The sequence below is a fragment of the Lynx rufus genome, unplaced genomic scaffold, assembly GCF_022079265.1.
Source record: "Lynx rufus isolate CCGP_SWC_20201006 ecotype Redwood Valley unplaced genomic scaffold, mLynRuf1.p SCAF_3, whole genome shotgun sequence".
NCBI classification, from domain to species: Eukaryota; Metazoa; Chordata; class Mammalia; order Carnivora; family Felidae; genus Lynx; species Lynx rufus.
In genome coordinates, this window is record NW_025814845.1 from 142,640,399 (window position 1) to 142,659,707 (window position 19,309).

At 36.4% G+C, this 19,309-nt stretch overlaps 1 protein-coding gene across 1 annotated transcript in view; it reads right to left on the reverse strand.

Moving 5' to 3' along the window:
- LOC124520577 (probable ATP-dependent RNA helicase DDX60) overlaps positions 1-19,309 on the reverse strand; it is a 98,802-nt gene that overhangs the window by 52,183 nt on the left and 27,310 nt on the right. Inside the window, exons 13-22 of the mRNA XM_047091550.1 lie at positions 18,721-18,973; positions 16,769-16,935; positions 16,067-16,225; positions 14,135-14,284; positions 11,266-11,385; positions 10,017-10,112; positions 8,068-8,183; positions 6,875-7,005; positions 6,679-6,788; positions 270-374 (exon numbers count right to left, since the gene is read on the reverse strand). Of these exons, the coding sequence (XP_046947506.1) occupies positions 270-374; positions 6,679-6,788; positions 6,875-7,005; positions 8,068-8,183; positions 10,017-10,112; positions 11,266-11,385; positions 14,135-14,284; positions 16,067-16,225; positions 16,769-16,935; positions 18,721-18,973 (1,407 nt within the window). The remainder of the gene's footprint in view (positions 1-269; positions 375-6,678; positions 6,789-6,874; positions 7,006-8,067; positions 8,184-10,016; positions 10,113-11,265; positions 11,386-14,134; positions 14,285-16,066; positions 16,226-16,768; positions 16,936-18,720; positions 18,974-19,309) is intronic.

Genomic DNA, 19,309 nt, shown 5'->3' on the forward strand with positions numbered 1-19,309 from the left:
AGGAGACTAAGATATTGTAGCATCCCAGAAATTGAAAGAAGAAATATTTTCAAGAATCCAATGGCATTGCACCCCTGTTAAAGTAACACACACAATATTAGGAAGAAGAATGTCTGAGAAGGGGCAGCTGTATTTTGGAGAGTGTATGTATGATTTTAAAAGATTAGATGCACATGATCAGAAAGGGTGAGAATTTGTCTTTATGAACAGCAATGTTACCATCCACTACAATAACATTAATTCAGATTAATTGTGTAATTATTACTTACTTGGGCCCTGGGCCAGCTTTCCCAGAATTGAAACATGGTATCATAAAGCTGGATGGTTTCTCGAGGGGAAAGGGTAAGGTCAGAAGGAAATCCATACTTTTCAATCTACATTTAAAAAAAAATTAACAATTTTAATATTCTTTTATTTTATCTTATGTTCTGTCCTTTGCCTCATGAACCTGGGTAAAACCTCCGAACATGAGAGACCCTATTTTGGAACTAAAACTTTATTCTGTTTTTGAAACAGTAACTACAACGGACTATTGAACTGGGCAAAGGAATAGGACTGAAAACAGGACTGTTGCATGTGCATTCTTGATAAAAACTAGACACTCTGAAAAAGATATTTTCCTAGTAACTGACATAATGTACTCAGAAAACCAATAAATTATAAAATGTCATCACATCTTCCAATCATAATTTTTGGAAAACAACTTGTGTAAGTTTCCTGATAGGGAAAGATAGGATAAAATAGGCAGAGAGGGAATGATTAGGACCTGAGGTACCAGGGCAGGAAAAGACACATATTTTGGAACAATACTAGGAGGGTCTGACCACAGCCAACCCCCCTCAGGGGTAAGTGTCCTCTTAAGAATGTAATAACCACCACCCACTCCCCCTCAGGTTTCCCTCAGGAATTTGACAAAAGACCTAACTAAAAATAAGTAGTAAACCATAAAATGCATAACCCAAAAGGAATGATATGGCCATAGACCACCCCTCATACAATGGAAATGAGCCAATCACGAAGGGACAAGCCAGCACGTAGACTTATCAAGCCAATGAGGGTAGGACCTGAGAAGGAACTAGGGGTAAGAGAAGGGAGGGCCGACCCGAACCCTATAAAACAAGGACTCTAGCCTATAGTTCGCAGGCATTCACTTTCAAATGTCCCCTCTCTGTAGAGAGCTTTCCTACTATTCCTCCTTTCTGATCTTATACTCTAATAAACTTTTGCCTGCTGCTCATTTTGTGCCCACCTCTTCATTCTTCGAAGCCACAAGACAAGGAACCTGGGGAGTTGAAGCAAAAACTCCTGCAACACCAGGTCTTGCTAATAAAGACCTTTGGCATTTACTTTTCAATGGGACAAAATTTGGGTTGCTACCCAAATCTGTGCTTCCCAGTTTTCAATTCTAAGACCCCAAATAAATACTTTTGTTTTAGTTCAGTTCTTCCTCTTTTTTCAGACAGCAGCCTCAGAGTCACTATAATGAACACAAAGACTTTCAAAACAGCACTAAACTAAAAAGTTCATATGATGGTCAGTGCTACATGCAAACAAAATACTAACCAAGAGTGTGCTTGATTTAGCAAAATTGGGGAAAAAAAAAACTTCAAAAAGTGGGTTTATTGTTTCCCAAACCTTTTAATTGGGCTAATTCTCTATAGATGCTTCCACATTTCAAATCAAGAGTACTGGGAAGCTAAAAAATTGGTGGACTATTTAGACAAGAAAACACAACCGGTACCCTGCAGGTTGAAATTGATTCAATTAGTAACATGATTCTTTGCTTTAGAGTACCAACCCAGGCTAAAGGGACAAGTCTTACTTGCTTAAGTTCTAAGATAAGAACTTGGTCAACTTTAACACAAAGACTTTCAGATCACCTTCAGGACAGTCAAGAAAGCTTCTTCCCCAGCTCAGTCCCTTGGTTCTGCTTTAAGCCTTTTGGATAATGCAGGGCATTAATTTTTCCACAAGTATTTTAAAGCATAAATCAAAAATTCCTGTTTCTGAAAAAGCTTGCATTGTAGTATTTTCTGCTGATGTCAGCCACTATTGCTAAAAAAATTGCCTGTCAAACCATGATCCCTGAAATGCCAGTAGGTATTCTTTAAAAGAAAGGGGAGTGTCTTTTCACGGGTGTTCTATTAAATAGGCTTCTAGAAGGTTTGCCATTGGAAATGTCAAATCTCAAAGAAGGGACAATCATATACAGATTTCTCCAAACTTATGTGGCGATAGGGCATTTGTTTTAGTAAATAGCTGTTAAGTTTTAAAAGCTAGGTTTGGAAATTCTGGGCAATAAAGCCATGCCAAACACACACATTTGGAAAACAACAACAACAACAACAACAACTGGTAGAATGGAAAGTACAGTAGAGTTTGAATTAGAAGATTTAGTTTCAATTCTACTTAAAAAGGCCAGTTTAGTTCTTCATCCATAATACAGGAATTAAAATATCTGTACTTCTGCCTGATAGAGTGGTAAAATCAAATAAGATACACATATCGGCATGATTTTTAAACTTTTAAAACTAGTAGATACGTAAGTCCTGAAGATCTAATGCACAGTCTAGTCATTATAGATAACAATACTGTATTATAAACATGAAACATGCTAAGAGACTAGATCTTAATTACTGCCACCACAAAATAACATCTTAATTATGTGACCTGACAGGGGTGTTAGCTAAAGCTACAAGGGCAATCATACTGCAACATATAAATGTGTCCAATCAGCATGTTGTACACCTTAAGCTTTCACAATGGTACATGTCAAATATATTTGTTAAAAAATCAATTAGTCTTGAATTAAGCTTTGTAGGATGCAAATCATTCCATGGAATTATCATTTAGCATCTCTCAGTTGGACTATTAAAAGCTAGCTAGATAGTAACGACTGCATTATGTCAACATAGTAACTGAATATGTTATTTTGGAATGTTAGCATTTTGTTCTTTTATTAACACTACTTGAAGGTGGTGGGGCACCTGAATGGCTCATTTGGTTTAAGCATTGGACTTCTGATTTTAGCTCAGGCATGATCTCACCATTTGGTTTATGGGATCGAGCCCTGTGTCAGGCTCTATGCTGACAGCACAAAGCCTGCTTGGGATTCTCTCTCCCCCTCTTTCTCTCTGCTCCTTTCCTGCTCTCTCTCTCTCTCTCTCTGTCTCAAAATAAATAAACTTAAAAAAAATACTACTTGAAAATGGCAACTTTCTGCCTACTAAAATACATATATGTAAAATAAATTCAAAATGTGTCACAATTTTTAAGATATAAATCTTATTTCTGTCACTAGAATGTTTATGATTTCTTAAGTCTCTTATTTAACCTTTGTACAGAGCGTGGCTTTCTTCATTTCCAAAATGGACAATAATTCTGCCTATGCCATAGATTTGTTGTAAGAATTAAGTTAGATTACGTAATAGGTCTAGTGAAATACTTGGCACGTGGTTGATGCCTCCACTGTCAATGATCAACTTATAAGTCTTAATTTTTTAAAACTAGCTTAATAACTCTGTGGCTAGAAGCTGGGAATTCAATTCAATTTTTCTCCACTACACAGTGAAAGAACTGGCAAAACCTGAGCCAGCCTAGACACAGAAGGAAGAAAACTAAAGGGTCACAGATTTGTCCCATCCTTCCTTTGTAAATACAATAGTATTATACCATGATGTTATTTTTGCAAACTACATTGTCCCTAACGCCACAGGTGATGGTAGGCATTGATCTGTACTGAGCAAAAAGAGGCAACAGTTCTTTCAAGGACTTCCTGGGGCTGACAGCTCTCCAGGAGTGAGCAGCTGTTCCTGTGTGACATGGTAATTGGTGGCAAAGGCCAAGCTCTGCTTTTTGCCAGAAATAAGCCTCACATGGATGGAAGGGCAATCCTTCACCTCAGTTGGATTAAGGCCAGTTTACTCATCCTGTTCCACCCCTTCCCTTCTGAAATGATTTCTATGATAGAGCTGTAGGGGCGACAATCAAGGTGGATGGCTCTTCTCTTTATGTTGCCGCAATTTATTATGCTTTTTCTCACCACTCAGTTCTTTCATATTAATCTGAAGTTTACTATACAAGATCAGGAATTCTTTACTTGTTTGGAAAAATCTACCTGTTTTTCACTGATGCTCCTTTAAGGAAACATACTATAAAACATATGCTGCACACACAGCTGTCAACACACATTTAATAATGCTCGGGCCTTTGAGTACATCCTCCACGACTGCTACAAAAGTCCCGAAGTCAAGAAGACTCATACAACAGCATGACCTTTGCAGAAGTCACACAGGGTCAGAGCACACTGTATGTAGAAGTTCTGTTGCTTTCCAGTTACTCCATTAATAGCTACTGAGAATAGAGGAAAGGCACTTGGACCAAAATGCCATTCTTGCTAGGTACTCCAAATCACTGTACTCATTGCTACTTAAAGATAACCTGCCTTGAACCATCCTGCACAAAATAAATAATTTTTTAAATACTATGCTGTTATAAAAATGCCAAGTGATGACAGGGAAAGAAAAAAGGAGACAGAGAGAAAGAGAAAAGGAGAGAGAGGCAGAGACAGAAAAAGAAGTCTATTATTTATGTGTGGGTTATCATCCATATTCTAAGTCTGGGGTGTGAGTTAAGTCACAGGAATTTTGTCCATAGTTCAGTTTTATTTAGAGTTTGGATTGGGCCATTACCACACAAAAGAGAAACTTTTGTAATAAAATTTATAAGAAAATTACCAGGATTAGGATTCATTCAGTTGCTTTTAGAAGCCATTGCAATATTGCCCAAAAGCTATAGTGATTCTCATGCATTCACTCATTCAAGGATTTATTCAACAGATTACTCAGAATACTGTGATGACAGGGCAAACTCTGTACTCTATCTTGATTGCAACCTGCCCCCAACACTTATTCATGGTGCAAGAATGAGTTAGCTGAATTATCTATGCCTCACCTTCCTCATTTGTAAATGGGAATATTAACAAGACATCCATCCTAAAACTATTGTGATGTTTCCAAGACACAAAATATGGACAATTATTAGAACACAAATTCAATGCTCAATTTAGGTTGGCTGTCTTTATGTACCATACATTTATTAAGCACCTTTTATATACAGTTTGTTAGGAACTCATAAGGACACAAAATTTGTCTTCAAGGAGTTATTCTGGTAAGATAAAGGACACATGTATAGAAGTAACTTTAGCAGTAAGCTGATCATGACTTCTGTCATACAAGAAATACAGACAAGATGCTATAGAAGTAGAAGATTACATCCAGCTAAGGAGGTCACAGAAGGACTCTGAAGATGTTTCACATTAGAAGAGTCATAAAAGATGAACAGGATCTGGACAACTGGCATTTAGCATCTAGAGTGAAACACTCCAGGAACAATATAAATTATGAGGTAAAATATAAATCTTACCTCCAGGTAAGATACATCAGATTTTGGGGTGAGGTCAGAGAAGCCATAGGAAGCCAAGCTAAGGAGCTGTGCATTCAGTAACTTCCAAAGGAAACTCATTAAAGCTTGGCAAGATCATAATTATGTTTTAGGAGGCTTTACTGACAACTTGGATTTTGGAAGGAAGACAGATTTTGGAAGGAAGACAAACTACTAATTATCACTCTGAGAGGCAATTAAGCTTAAATGGGCCATTCCTAAGAATAGAATAAGAAAGGAAGAGAATTATGAAAGGAAAATTAAGAAATCTTCCTCCACAGACACCCCAATACCCCAAATGATGTCCCCAAACCTCTACTTTATTAATTTGCTACCAAAAAAATCATGTTGTGACTGGTATGTGAGCAAAACATCCTTTCCTTATTTAACCTAACTCAGTGATCAGATTCTCAGATATACTAGGAACTGTCCACATATAGTTGTACACTAAGAGTCAGTGTCACAGAAGTGGATGGAGAGACATGCATGTTGAGAAGAAGGAAAATGAACAAAGAAAATCTCTAAGAATAAATAAAATTAACCAGAAAACTTCAGGTTAAAATTTTTCATCATTTTCAAGCGTTGTGAATCCAGACACCACTGAGGGTTCATTGAAGACTACAAAGTTATTTTTGTTACTTTTAAAAAAACTAAGGTTAGAAATATTATTCAACCCTGAGAAAGGAGGATATCCTGCTGTTTGAAACAACATGATGCACCTTGATCACATTATAAGTTATACAGAGATAAGTCAGAGAAAGACAAGTAACTGCGTGGTATCACTTATATGTGGAATCTGAAAAAGTCAAACTCGTAAAAAACACAGTAAAATGATGGTTATCGGGGGATGTACGGTAGGGTGGGTGGTAAGATCAGTGTTGTTTAATGGTACAAACTTGCAATGAGTAAATAAGACATAGAAATTTAATGTACAATATAATAAATATGGATAATAATATTGTACTATAATTATGTAATGTGATAGAGGTGCTAAATATTGTTATAACAATTATTTTACAATATATAAGTACATCAAAATAACATGTTATACACCTTAAATTTATGCTACATGTCAAATATATACAATAAACAAAGTAAAAAAGAAAACTAAGGTAAAATGATATAAAGTATGTAGTCTATAATTCTGATAAGAATCATGTAGGCAGCTTTTCAATTATAATATATATACAAGTAATTTATATTACTCATAACAGATATGGCTAAAGTATTACTTACATGATCTGTTGTTAGTGCTGCACATGGGTGAAAATGATCAAAATAGATGTCATCATGTGTTATTGAACATATATGCTTCTCTAAATCATTGTATCTCTCTCCATAGAGCACTAACAATGAAGAACAAGAATTTCCAAATCAATGGACACATAAGGACTGGACTGATTTTAGGGCAAAAGAAAAATTCCAAACATACCAAGTCTAACTTTATATGATTCCTTCATTCGAAAGTGATATTTGTGAGAACTGGCACAATAGCCAGCATTTCTATTTTTTCCCATTGTACTGTCTTCTTGTTTCCAGTAGCGTTTTACTGATTGTAGCCACCTTAAAAGATAAATTTACATATCATGTAAGCAGTAATATAGTAGTACTTCTTGTGACATTAAATATTTTAAATAAAGAAAATCTCATATGCTGGGGTGCCTGAGTGGCTCAGTCGGTTAAGCGTCAGACTCGGCTCAGGTCATGATTTCACAGTTTGTGAGTTCGAGCCCCGCGTTGGGCTCTGTGCTGACAGCTCAGAGCCTGGAGCCTGCTTTGGATTCTGGGTCTCCCCTTCTCTCTGCCCCTCCCATGCTCATAATCTTTCTCTGTTTCTCAATAATAGATAAACATTTTTAAATTTTTCATATGCCTTAAAAATTGTACTTAAAGGAATAGGCCCTGGAGGTATACTACCTGAGACTGAATCCCAGCCTCCTTACTGCTATCTGTGGTTCTTGGTTGAATCACTGACACTCTCTGTGCCTCATTTTCCACATTTTCACATTCCACAAAAATGGAAATAATAACAGTAGTATTAGAAGTACTATTTAATAGTAGTAATCACAAGTAGTAAATCATAAGGGTTGTTGGGTATTTGAAATAAATTAATATTTGCAAAGCACTTAGAACACTGCCCAGCACATAGTAGTCTTTGCTATAATGGTTATTATTAGTAGGCAAAAATCTAGCCCAATGACAAAATGATACGGGCCTTTCAATTATTAAGTCTTTGCTACCTTTCCAAACATCTACAAAGTGGGCCAAGATAAGAAATCTCAGGGTCTGGGGCAGAGTGTGTCATTATACTATTTTATTTTTTATGTCTTGCTAAAGGACTAAAACAAAGAACACAGATCTATCACTTACAGTGAACTTTATTAGGGATATGAAAGAAATTTTCTACTCAATTGCAGATCTGCCTGGGACATTCCTTGATTTTCTTTTATTAAGTGTGGCCTTTCTCAGCACCTGCTAGGAGGTGCTATTGATGCTCTGTTCCTTAAATAGTCGGAGATAAGTTAATAAACTCACCAGAATGTTATGAAACTCGTCAGAACCCATATAGAAAGTATAAAATTTTAAATACAAAAGCATTTATATAAATTGGAACATAAGGCCTACTCGGTAAGATGTTCAGGGTTACTTATGGTAGCTGAAAGAGCCAAAAAGGGACATCGGATCATGACAAGGAGATGCTCCCAGACTTCTGCTCCAATTTCTCCACCAAGACAATGGACCTATTAAAGCAAAAAATTTCTCCTTTGAAAAGCTTACTTAAAAATAGCAAATTAAGGGGCGCCTGGGTGGCGCAGTCGGTTGAGCGTCCGACTTCAGCCAGGTCACGATCTCGCGGTCCGGGAGTTCGAGCCCCGCGTCGGGCTCTGGGCTGATGGCTCGGAGCCTGGAGCCTGTTTCCGATTCTGTGTCTCCCTCTCTCTCTGCCCCTCCCCCGTTCATGCTCGGTCTCTCTCTGTCCCAAAAATAAATAAACGTTGAAAAAAAAAATTTAAAAAAAAAAATAGCAAATTAAAACAGGACGTAAGAGCTTGGATCATCATACACACTTTCCTGTTACCTTTAACTGCCCATACGAAGTTTTTATAAATATCCCCAAATCCAGATAATAGAAAAATTTGACATGTATTTTCTTGGTTTTTTAAAATATTTATTTACTTACTTTTGAGAGAGAGGGAGAAAGAAAGAGAGAGAGAGGTAGGGAGGAGGAGAGAAAGAGAGGGAGAGAGAGAGAGAGAGAGAGACAGAATTCCAATCAGGTCCACACTGTTAGTGCCATCAGCACAGAGTACAACAGGGGGCTCCATCCCACAAAATGTGAGATCATGACCAGAGCCAAAATCAAGAGTCTGACGTTTAACCAACTGAGCTACCCACGCACCCCTACACAAATTTTCTTTAATCCTCATAACCAATCCATCAATAATTCCTCTTTCTCTTACTTCTGGAAATTTCTTTCAAATCTACGCATTTCTTTGCACGTCTACTGCCAGCCAAGTCATCATCATATCTCAGTGCACTACCACAATATCCTCCTGACTATTATCCTAGCTTCCCTTAATGCCCCCAGCATTCTTCATATCATTAGCCAGAATGATAGGTCTAAAAGATAAATTCGATCAGGCCATGTCTCTAATTAAATTTCTTCAGTATCTTCCTTTACACATGGAACAAGATATTAATTCCTATTATAAAAATGTAAATATCTTCTATTTGCCCCTATAAATCTCCATTGTTTTCCATCCTGCTCTCCTTGGCCAAAAAAAATGACCTATAGAGATTGCTTTAAAAGAACTCCAATATTCTCAGGTTCCACTGGACTCGGCCAATGGACAGCCTTGGCAAGGGATCAGAAGAAGGGAGGAGAATGAGCATGAGGTCTTTGTTCCACTGGATCCTTTCCTTAATGGTTACCTTGAACTAGCTATGTCCCTCAACTAAGATAAGTACTCACAGTGTGGCTAGCTCAATCAGAATCTCCTTCTGAGTCTAAGTAACTGCTTCTTTGCCTTGCCCCTTAAAGCACAGGGGTAAGTTACTGGCCTAGATTACTGTATTAATCTTTATTAATGTGAGTTTCCCTCACACACATTTTTGGAAAACTCTCTTCTTGAATTGTGTTTTTACTCTGCCATTTGTTTCCTGTTGGGTCCGTGACTGATAAAATAACTTATATAACTGTCATTATTATTAGAGACCAAAATTCTTGGCTTTAGACATCAAAGTTTGGATTTTGAAATTTCTATCCGGGAAAACTTATGCCATGGTGGTTAATTGTGCTCCCCTGAAACAGTAGTCATCAATAGCAGGTATCTTTGCCATATACAGCTCCGCCGCATATACTAATAACCCCTATTGAATCACAACAGGAAAACAGAGCCAAAAGATATATGATTCACTGGGGAAACCATTTAAAAGGCAGCACCTCCCCCACCCCCGCCACTGCCAAACCTGAACTCTACACAAAGGGACAGATGTCTTGAAGCACCAAATATCTTCATTATAACACTTATGCACACTAGGAAATCAACCTAGAGAAATAATACCAAACCTACCTCATCAAATATAACATATCTGATCCTTTTCACCCATGCTTGGCGATGAGGAGATAACAGCAGAATTTCAAAGCAGGCAGGCACTGTAATAAGTACCTAAAAATAACATTGCATAAACAAACATTTTGAATACTTACTATGTGCAGACTTTGTTATAAGAGTATAAAGATAGAGTTATAACTCCTAAATGTTCCTGCTAATAACTAGGATATAGTATTACTTTTGAGAATGTTTCTTTAAAATTGTGATATATTAGGTTGAACCTTATGAAACTATAATTCTTATGCATCAAAGTGGCAAAATATCAGTTTGAAGTTTAAAATTCTTATCTATAAGCATTCAAAGCAATACAAACAGAGTTAATCATCACAGGTTTATTTCCTCAAAATCGGACCCTGAGATAGTTTTGTTTGAAGAATTTCTATTTTCAAACATGGGGAGAAGGAGGATTGGGCTGAGGAAGGAGCTAACCTTCAAAACAAGCCTGAAGAAACCCTGGCCAACCTGGCTCAGAATTCTGGAGTGAATACTGGTTGTCAGAAATAGTCCACATCAGGCCAAAATGTCCCAGTGTTCATACTCTAGCCTAACTCAGCCACAGGACACAGACTGTGGAGGCAGAACTGGAGGAACTGACAGCTAGTATTTGTCTTGACCACCCTCGCCACATTTGGGCAGCAAAACTGTCCTTGAGAGGCAATCTGGGTAGCATATCTTCATGCCTCCTCTGCTGTGTTCTACGATCATCTTTTCACTTTTTGTTCAGTCTTACTTGTTTATTTATGAATTCGTTAAGGAGGAAAACTATCTATGATTTACTTAGTGTCAGGTATTCTATCAATAACACAACATTTTTGAAATTATGATGAGTATCCTACTCATCAAGAACAGTAAGAGTTTCCTAATTAGCAAGACAAAGTAATTCTTGTTAGAAATCAGTGTTTGTGAATTTTTAATAACATTGGACTCTTCGGATCATTTTGAATCCATTTATAAATCAAGATGATGCAGTAAACAATAACTGAAATATGAAATCAAAATTTAAGCGTCCTCAGAGAAAGACGAGTGCTAGTTCTCACTCTTTGGAATATAACAATATTAAATTTTCTGTTAAAGTCATTCATCTCTTGTAAATTCAAAAAAAATATTTCCACAAGGCTTTGTGCAGATGTGGAATCTCTAGTGTAAGAAACATATATTAGTACTATTAAGTAATTTAATAACAAATGCATTAATTAATATATCCTACCTGACAGTTTAGGGCATCATGACGATAATCCCTTGTAAAAACACCACATAGAGCTTCACCATTTGGCAGATTTTTGGTAAAGCGACTGTGAACAGTTGCTGCCACTTGATTAACAAGGGCCTGATTGATAAAGGATTGATAAAGGAAGAGATTCAATAATCACATAATAAAGCACAGGTGAAACCTCAGAGAACAACAGGAACAGTCTAAAAATATGTATGACTACAAGTACAGAAGCTTAACAGCCCCTTTCTTATACCCATCTACTCTAAATACACTCACATATTCTCTTTGAGATATTTGACTAAGCATGTGAACCTCATTGATAAACCTCAACTTAAAGTAAAATGGGAAAAAAATGGCTTAATCAGAAAAAACAGGAAATGTTGCTCACACATAAGAAAGAAAATATCTGAATACCTTTGACAAAGGCTTAGAAAGAAGCTGTGAGTCTACTATAAAAGAAAGATCAAGTGAAGGATAGTCAGATTTCTAGTTCTCATATTTGGGGACTTCCTTCAGATACCTAAAGTTTAAATATAGATACATGAGGGGCGCCTGGGTGGCGCAGTCGGTTAAGCGTCCGACTTCAGCCAGGTCACGATCTCGCGGTCCGGGAGTTCGAGCCCCGCGTCAGGCTCTGGGCTGATGGCTCAGAGCCTGGAGCCTGTTTCCGATTCTGTGTCTCCCTCTCTCTCTGCCCCTCCCCCGTTCATGCTCTGTCTCTCTCTGTTCCAAAAATAAATAAACGTTGAAAAAAAAATTAAAAAAAAATATAGATACATGAATACTTTGGATCAAGTAGGTAGCCTGGCTAGTGGAACTGAGTATGTGGAAATCTATGAACATCTATTTCACACTTATGCACACGCCACCCCCCCACCAAAATCCACATAGATTAAAACATAAAGGTTAAAACATACACATAAAGACACTAAAAGTGAACATTTTCATATATTTTCATATATCTGGGCACACACATGGATATACTAAATGAAAACATTGATAAGCCTGACTACACAAAGATATGAACAGATTATTATCATTTATATGACCCAATATAGTAAAAAGCCAAAATTAAAGTATATTTATTATAACATATAAAGAATAATATACTTAGTATACAAAACTCTAACAACTCAATAAAAAGAAAAGCCCACTTCTTCCTTAAAAATCAAAACATGGGCAAATGCATCCACAAGTAGTTCATGAATAAAGAAATGTCAATGTCCAGGGGCACCTGGGTGGCTCAGTTGGTTGAACGTCCAATTTCTGCTCAGGTCATGATCTCATAGTTCGTGAGCTCGAGCCCCACATCGGGCTCTGTGCTGACAGCTCAGAGCCTGGAGCCTGCTTGGGATTCTCTGTCTCCCTCTCTCTCTGCCCCTCCCCTGCCCGCACTCTGTCTCTCTCTCTGTCTCTCTGTCAAGAGTAAGTAAACATTAAAAAAATTACAAAAACAAAATGTCAATGTCCAAAAAAAATCACATAAAGATACCCAAAGTACTAGTGATCACAGAAACGCAAATTGAAATCTGAGAGAAGTTTTCACCTGTCAGTATCGCAGAAACTTTATTTTTATGGCAGAAACTTTTCAAGTGATAATAGAAATGTTGGAGAAGAAAAGAGACTATACACTGCCATACGTGCCAGTGGAAATAAAAATGGATTTAAACTTTTAAGAGAGTAATTTGGCAATATGTACAGTGTTGACTTACTAAAATTCCATCTCTGGTTGGCTTAATTTTTCTTGATAAATGTTATTAATTCCTGCAATGAACACTTAATGTTTTAATAGCCATGAAAAACCAAAAAGCTACAATAAAAAATAAAGTGCCAATTTCAATTAACTGTATTGATCAATCTCGTTCTCAGGCTGACCACAAGTCACTAAACTTTACACATTTTCCTAGAAACTGAAATGGAATTTGAATTCATTTTAATCTATAGAATTAAAGTTATCTCAACTAAATTTGTCTTTCCTAAGAGTAATCACATTACAAGCAAAGGGTCATGAATGAGGAAATGCAAACATACTTTCCATAAATCAAACTTTCTCCTAAACGACAAAGATCATACTTTCTGTTTTTAAGCTCAACATTAGGCAGTAATAGACATAAAAGAAAAATGGCAAAACAATCTGGCTTGAGAAACAGGCCAGTCACAAATGCCCAACAGCAGATTAGATCAATCTCATAAATTCTGGAAAGGCAGTATTAGATTCCTAAGAGACTCAACATTGCCCAGCAAAGTGTGGGTGCTTCTCTCGATTCAAATATAATGCTGAATGACAAAATCCCAAGACCAGACTTTTTCCTCACAATGGCTCTAAGAAAAGTGTTATTTTGGCCTCTGAAACTGGCAGGGGAAAATGCGGGTCAAAAAACAAAGTGAAAGTTCTGGAAACAGAGAATAAATTGGTGGGTACCAGACGGTAGGGGTAAGAGGGAATGGATGAAATGAGTGAAGGTGGACAAAAGGTATGAACTTCCAGTTTTAAAATAAGTAGTAGATATGTAATGTAGAGCATGGTGACTATGTTTAACAATACTGTACTGCATAGCTGAATGTTACTAAGAGTATATATAGATCTTAAAAGTTCTCATCACTAAAAGAGTTTGTAGCTATATGAGGTGATGGGCGTTAACTAAGCTCACCGTGGCAATCATTTCACAATATACACACATACCGAATTATGTTTGGTACACCTTAAATAACACAATAATGTTATATGCCGATTATAGATTAAGAAGACTGGAAAATAAATAAATAACAAAAAGTGAAATAGATTCACCGCGTGACTAGATGCATTATTTTAAAAGAGGAGGTTCAGGAATGAAAGAGAAAATTCAAGTCACGTGAGCACTACCTTTGTTGGTGCAACATACACGACCACCCCTTCATTGCTCTCCTTCAGCACTTTCTCCATGCAGTAGTAGGAAGCATAGGTTTTGCCCGAGGACGTTGGGGCAACAATCACTGCTGACTCATTATTATCCACAACATCGAGGAGTTCACGCTGCAGGGTTCAGAACACCATTCATGTGGACAACAGGAACAGCATGTTACCAAAACAAATATATGAATACACTTCCAATATTTTTCCGAACTTCAAATGGAATAACTGGGAGTTGAAAACACATGAAGAAACATAACAGGAAAGTCTGAAGAACTCGCGGCATTCTCTCAGAACAGAGAATTGTTACGCTTTTGAGCATCTGGAGGTAGGTTTGTGTGTGAAAAATGGAGACTGAGACTGAAGAAAGTATCTTGTCATTGGGAAGATTTTTTTTTTCTAAGTATTTGTCATTGACTAAATACAGCTCTTCTCCAAAGGCTTTGAGCAATGAAGCTCTAAGAACTAACCAGTATGTATTTTTTATGATGGTGAAAAGGTAGCTGAGGAGAAAAAAAATCAACCATTCATAATTTTACCAGTTATCTTTTACTTTGTATATAGAAGAATACCAGATCCCTCCTTTGGAGGGCATGTGAAATTTCATCCCCTCAGTTTATGCTTTTATTCATCAAAATGATGAATAATCAAAAAATCGTATGATTTGGCAGAAGATGGAAAAACATCCCAAACCTCACTCAGTCCGCACATTCTTCATCTAGGTCCACTCTGGGCCACACCTCAAAGTGTACATCAAAAGAACTGAAATGTGCAGGGGATTAATGGAGAGCATCTGGCTGCTTTGTGTCCTGCACTAAAGTAAGGAACTAGTCCTCTCATTACTGAAAAGGAGGGGGGAGTTTTTTTAAGATATCCCACCATCATCAATATAAGATAAAGTCATATTCTGTTTTTTTAATATGATTACTTATTGTCAAATTGTTTCCATACAACACCCAGTGCCCATCCCAACAAGTGCCCTCCACAATGCCCATCACCCACTTTCCCCTCCCGCCCCACCCCCCATCAACCCTTAGTTTGTTCTCAGTATTTAAGAGTCTTTTATGGTTTGCCTCCTTCCCTCTCTGTAACATTTTTTTTCCCCTTCCCTTCCCCCACCGTCTTCTGTTAAGTTTCTCAGGATCCACATAAGGGTGAAAACATATGGTATCTGTCTTTCTCTGTATGACTTATTTCACTTAGCATAACACTCTCCAGTTCCACCCATGTTGCTACAAAAGGCCATATTTCGTTCTTTCTCACTGCCAAGCAGTATTCCATTGTATATATAAACCACAGCTTCTTAAGATAAAGTCATATTCTGAACTGGAAGTCTGTTTGATTGAACCTATGAAATTGCACTTTTATAGGTCAACATGTTCAACTTATCAGCAATTTTTTTAGTCCAATCTATGCAGAACCACACCATTTAATTCTAAGTTTTATTTCCATCAATTTTACATTTATTTATAGAAGAATGACTACTATGGTGACATGTGTAGCATGTAAATATCTAAACAATTGCTGTACTATTTAAACTACCAAAATTCTGCACATTTACATGTGAAATCCTATTGACACAGGGAAAACACAGAGATTGCTCCGCAATGATACAACTGGATGACACACAGACAACGTTAAAAATATATATGTGAATTCATCAAAGTACCTCCTAGGCAATGGTCAATATACAAAAAAATGAATGAAAAGAAAATTTCACTTTAAGCGAAAAAGAATTTACCAATGACGTCAATTTTCAATGATGAAATAATTTTAAATGACAGGACTCAATATTAAGTTCATGCCAAATATAAGATGTAAAGCCACAATAATGAAAAGTTTCTGAGGTAACATTTAATAATAAAATACAAATAAAATAAAATTTTTGTTTCATTCAATTATTACCTGCCACGTGTCAGGAATAAAATCCTGAACTCTGGGATCTGGATCTTTTCTCTCATCTCGTATCAAATAATGGCCCATGTATTGTAGTTGAAACCGAACTGGTCCCATGCCAACTGAATATTTATCCATTTTCTTCTCCTCTATGTCATCTCCTACAACCTATATTAATTCAAAAGTCCATTTGGAAAGTGATTTTAAACTATAACATTGTTTAAATAATTAAAATATTTATTACTGAGCACTTTTTATGAGAAAAGTATTTTACCACATTTTCAGTTTTGTAATATTTATTGAACAAGTTCTTTACCACCTAAATCATTATCTTAACTGTGAGTATATTGATAAACATCAAGATTTTCAAATATCCATTATGGTATTTATAGCTACAATCTAATATATTTAAAGACAATTAAATAATTACTATATAGTTTTTAAACTGTTTGCTAGAATTAAACACAGGATTAGTTTTAAGGCTTTGCAGAAATTACCTGGCAGTTAGTCTGTCCAGACAAGCATTTGTACCAATTTTCTAATTCTAGATTATCTCAAGTACAGGCAGCTGAATCACTAGTAAATGACTTTGAACTTGGAGGAAATACTGTCAGTATAAAAAAAAAACCTAGAAGAGGTGACTTAATTTGCAAGATACTTTATGTATACCCAATAATTATTCTATTAAAATGGAGCTATTCTGAAAATTACCTGGGTTGGATATAAAGAACTTGTCAATTCATCAAATCCTAAGTACTTCAGACATCTGGCTATGAGTTGCTGATCTGCCTCCTGCAAAAGTTCTGGGTATCTTTCCATCAAGGAGTGGATCCTTTTCATCATTTGAACAGCTATACTTAAATCTTTTGTGCTTTCACCTTAGCAAACAATAAACAACATACAAAGATCATCAAAAGTAATGTTTGATTATCCAAGATTAGTCATCCAGGCTATCAATCTGACCTAGTTAAATTCACTATCTTAACATTAACAAAGGTTTTGGAATAAAGAGGACTAGGAAAAATGTAATAAAAGTGCAGCTATACCCACTTCATCATCTCCATGAGTAACTGGGAAATAGCTGTACAAGTAACAGAGACAAAGAAAAATCTTTTTTTTTTATTTTTTTTAATGTTTATTTATTTTTGAGACAGAGAGAGACAGAGCATGAACGGGGGAGGGTCAGAGAGAGGGAGACACAGAACCGGAAATAGGCTCCAGGCTCTGAGCTGTCAGCACAGAGCCCGGCACGGGGCTCGAACTCACGGACCGCGAGATCACGACCTGAGCCAAAGTCGGACGCTTAACCGACTGAGCCACCCAGGTGCCCCCAAAGAAAAATCTTACAGTTCATGATAGAAAGAAGATTGTTAAAGTTCAAGGTTGTATAACAACAAATCTTTTCTCCACCTATTATTTTCATGTGTGCTCTACCGTGGTCAAAGAAAAATATTTAGATGACTTTAAAGATCTGGTTAAAAACTTTGCAACATTTATTGAATTCTACTATTGACCACAGATAACTATTTGGTGTAATCATTGGAGGCTGTCAATTCAATCAGTCTGTTACAATTGCCAGATACAGACTTTGCTAATTCTTCTTCATTTCTTTATAGTTATAAATATACTTTTTATTCCTCCACACTTCTAATCTTTCCATACTTACCATGTTAGGGCTGTTTTTAATTTCGCCTTTTCTCCAATAAGCTTATATTTTAGCTATCTAACAAATATTACCAAACACCCACTGAATACTGTAAGAGACTACAAAACAAATTCAATATAGAATTCTTACCCTCAGGAGAGTAAGCCACTGAATTCTGATCTTTCTTAGTAGCAATCAACTGCAAATTCTGATACAACATGTTGTTTAGGGAGAAATATATAAGCGAAATCTTATGCTTCTCACTGTGACAGAATCCACAATGAAAGGCTGACTATGTTAAAGGAGATTGAAGTTAGCAGAACAAGAGTAGAAGGAAAAAAAAAAAAAAGAACCTGGTAACCATGTGTTAAATGGATTCAAGAGTGTGGAGATGCTCAAACCGGACAGATCACGTAGGTTTACTAGGAAGAATTGTCAGTTTGGAGCTATTATGGCACATGATCATTCACCTGTTATCAATTTATATGTCTCTACCCAGTTTTATTTCTCCTTTATCTTCCTCTTCTTGTCTCTTCTTTTTTATTCTACCACATTCTACAGAAATTGCAAAGTAGAGCACATGCAAGCAATAGCAACATTTGGAAGAATTCAAACATGCTCAGCAAACATAATCCTTAGTTTTACCTAGCAAGAAAATGTTTGCACTTCAGATATCAAAGATGAGTGACAGATTCTCCCAGGGAGCCTCACCGTCATTGTTGGTTCCCTTGACTATGCGCACAATTTTGGAAGTAGTTATTCTTAAGCCTATCTTTGACTGATTTGATTTGAATTTGTTTAGGAATGTGCTGTATATTTGCTACTTAGACTCTCTCTGAGATTTCACTGCTCACTGGTAAAAGAAGTAATAAGACTTAGAGGAATTTTGTAAGGATAAAATCACATAATGCATCTAAGGCTTCTAACACAAATTTCCAGTTAACAAATGACATCCATTATCATTACCTTATTTTATTAATTCTCCAGTTATCAAAGCAAAAAATATAGAGTCACATACCTTTACCGCGACACTGTTCTTTCCACGCTTTCAAGCAGGCAGTTAACGCGACCATTTCAACTCGAAATTTCACAGAGTTACTTTTACATGATTTTAAAAAATCTTCCAGGTTCTTTATTCCAGAGTTTAAGTTCTCTTTCATTTCCTCTTCAATGGAAAATGACAGAGCATTCCATTTTTCCTCCTCTTTTTGTTCTTCCTTAGCAAATAACCTCTTCTTATTCTCTCTAGTAATTATTTCAGCCTTGGTCTCCTGACCAAAAAGGAAAACAAAAAAACAACATACCATAAAAGAAGTTGGAAATATCCCAAGATTAAATTTCACATATGGGAGAATATTTTTAAGTCTATATTGATCATTTTGACAACCATCCCATTCTTGAATAGGAACAACTTTAATTTCAGTATCTGTTTCCTTTTTTTTCCTAGTATCTGTTTCTTAAAGCCTCTGTTAATTGAAAATTTATGACAATTAAATTTAAGACTAAAAAGCCTCTCCACAAATAATTTTGCAGATTTCAAGTGGTGTAGATCAGAAACATCAGGCCATTGTTTTTTCATGTTTCCTGCATTTGTTCCTGCTGCTCTC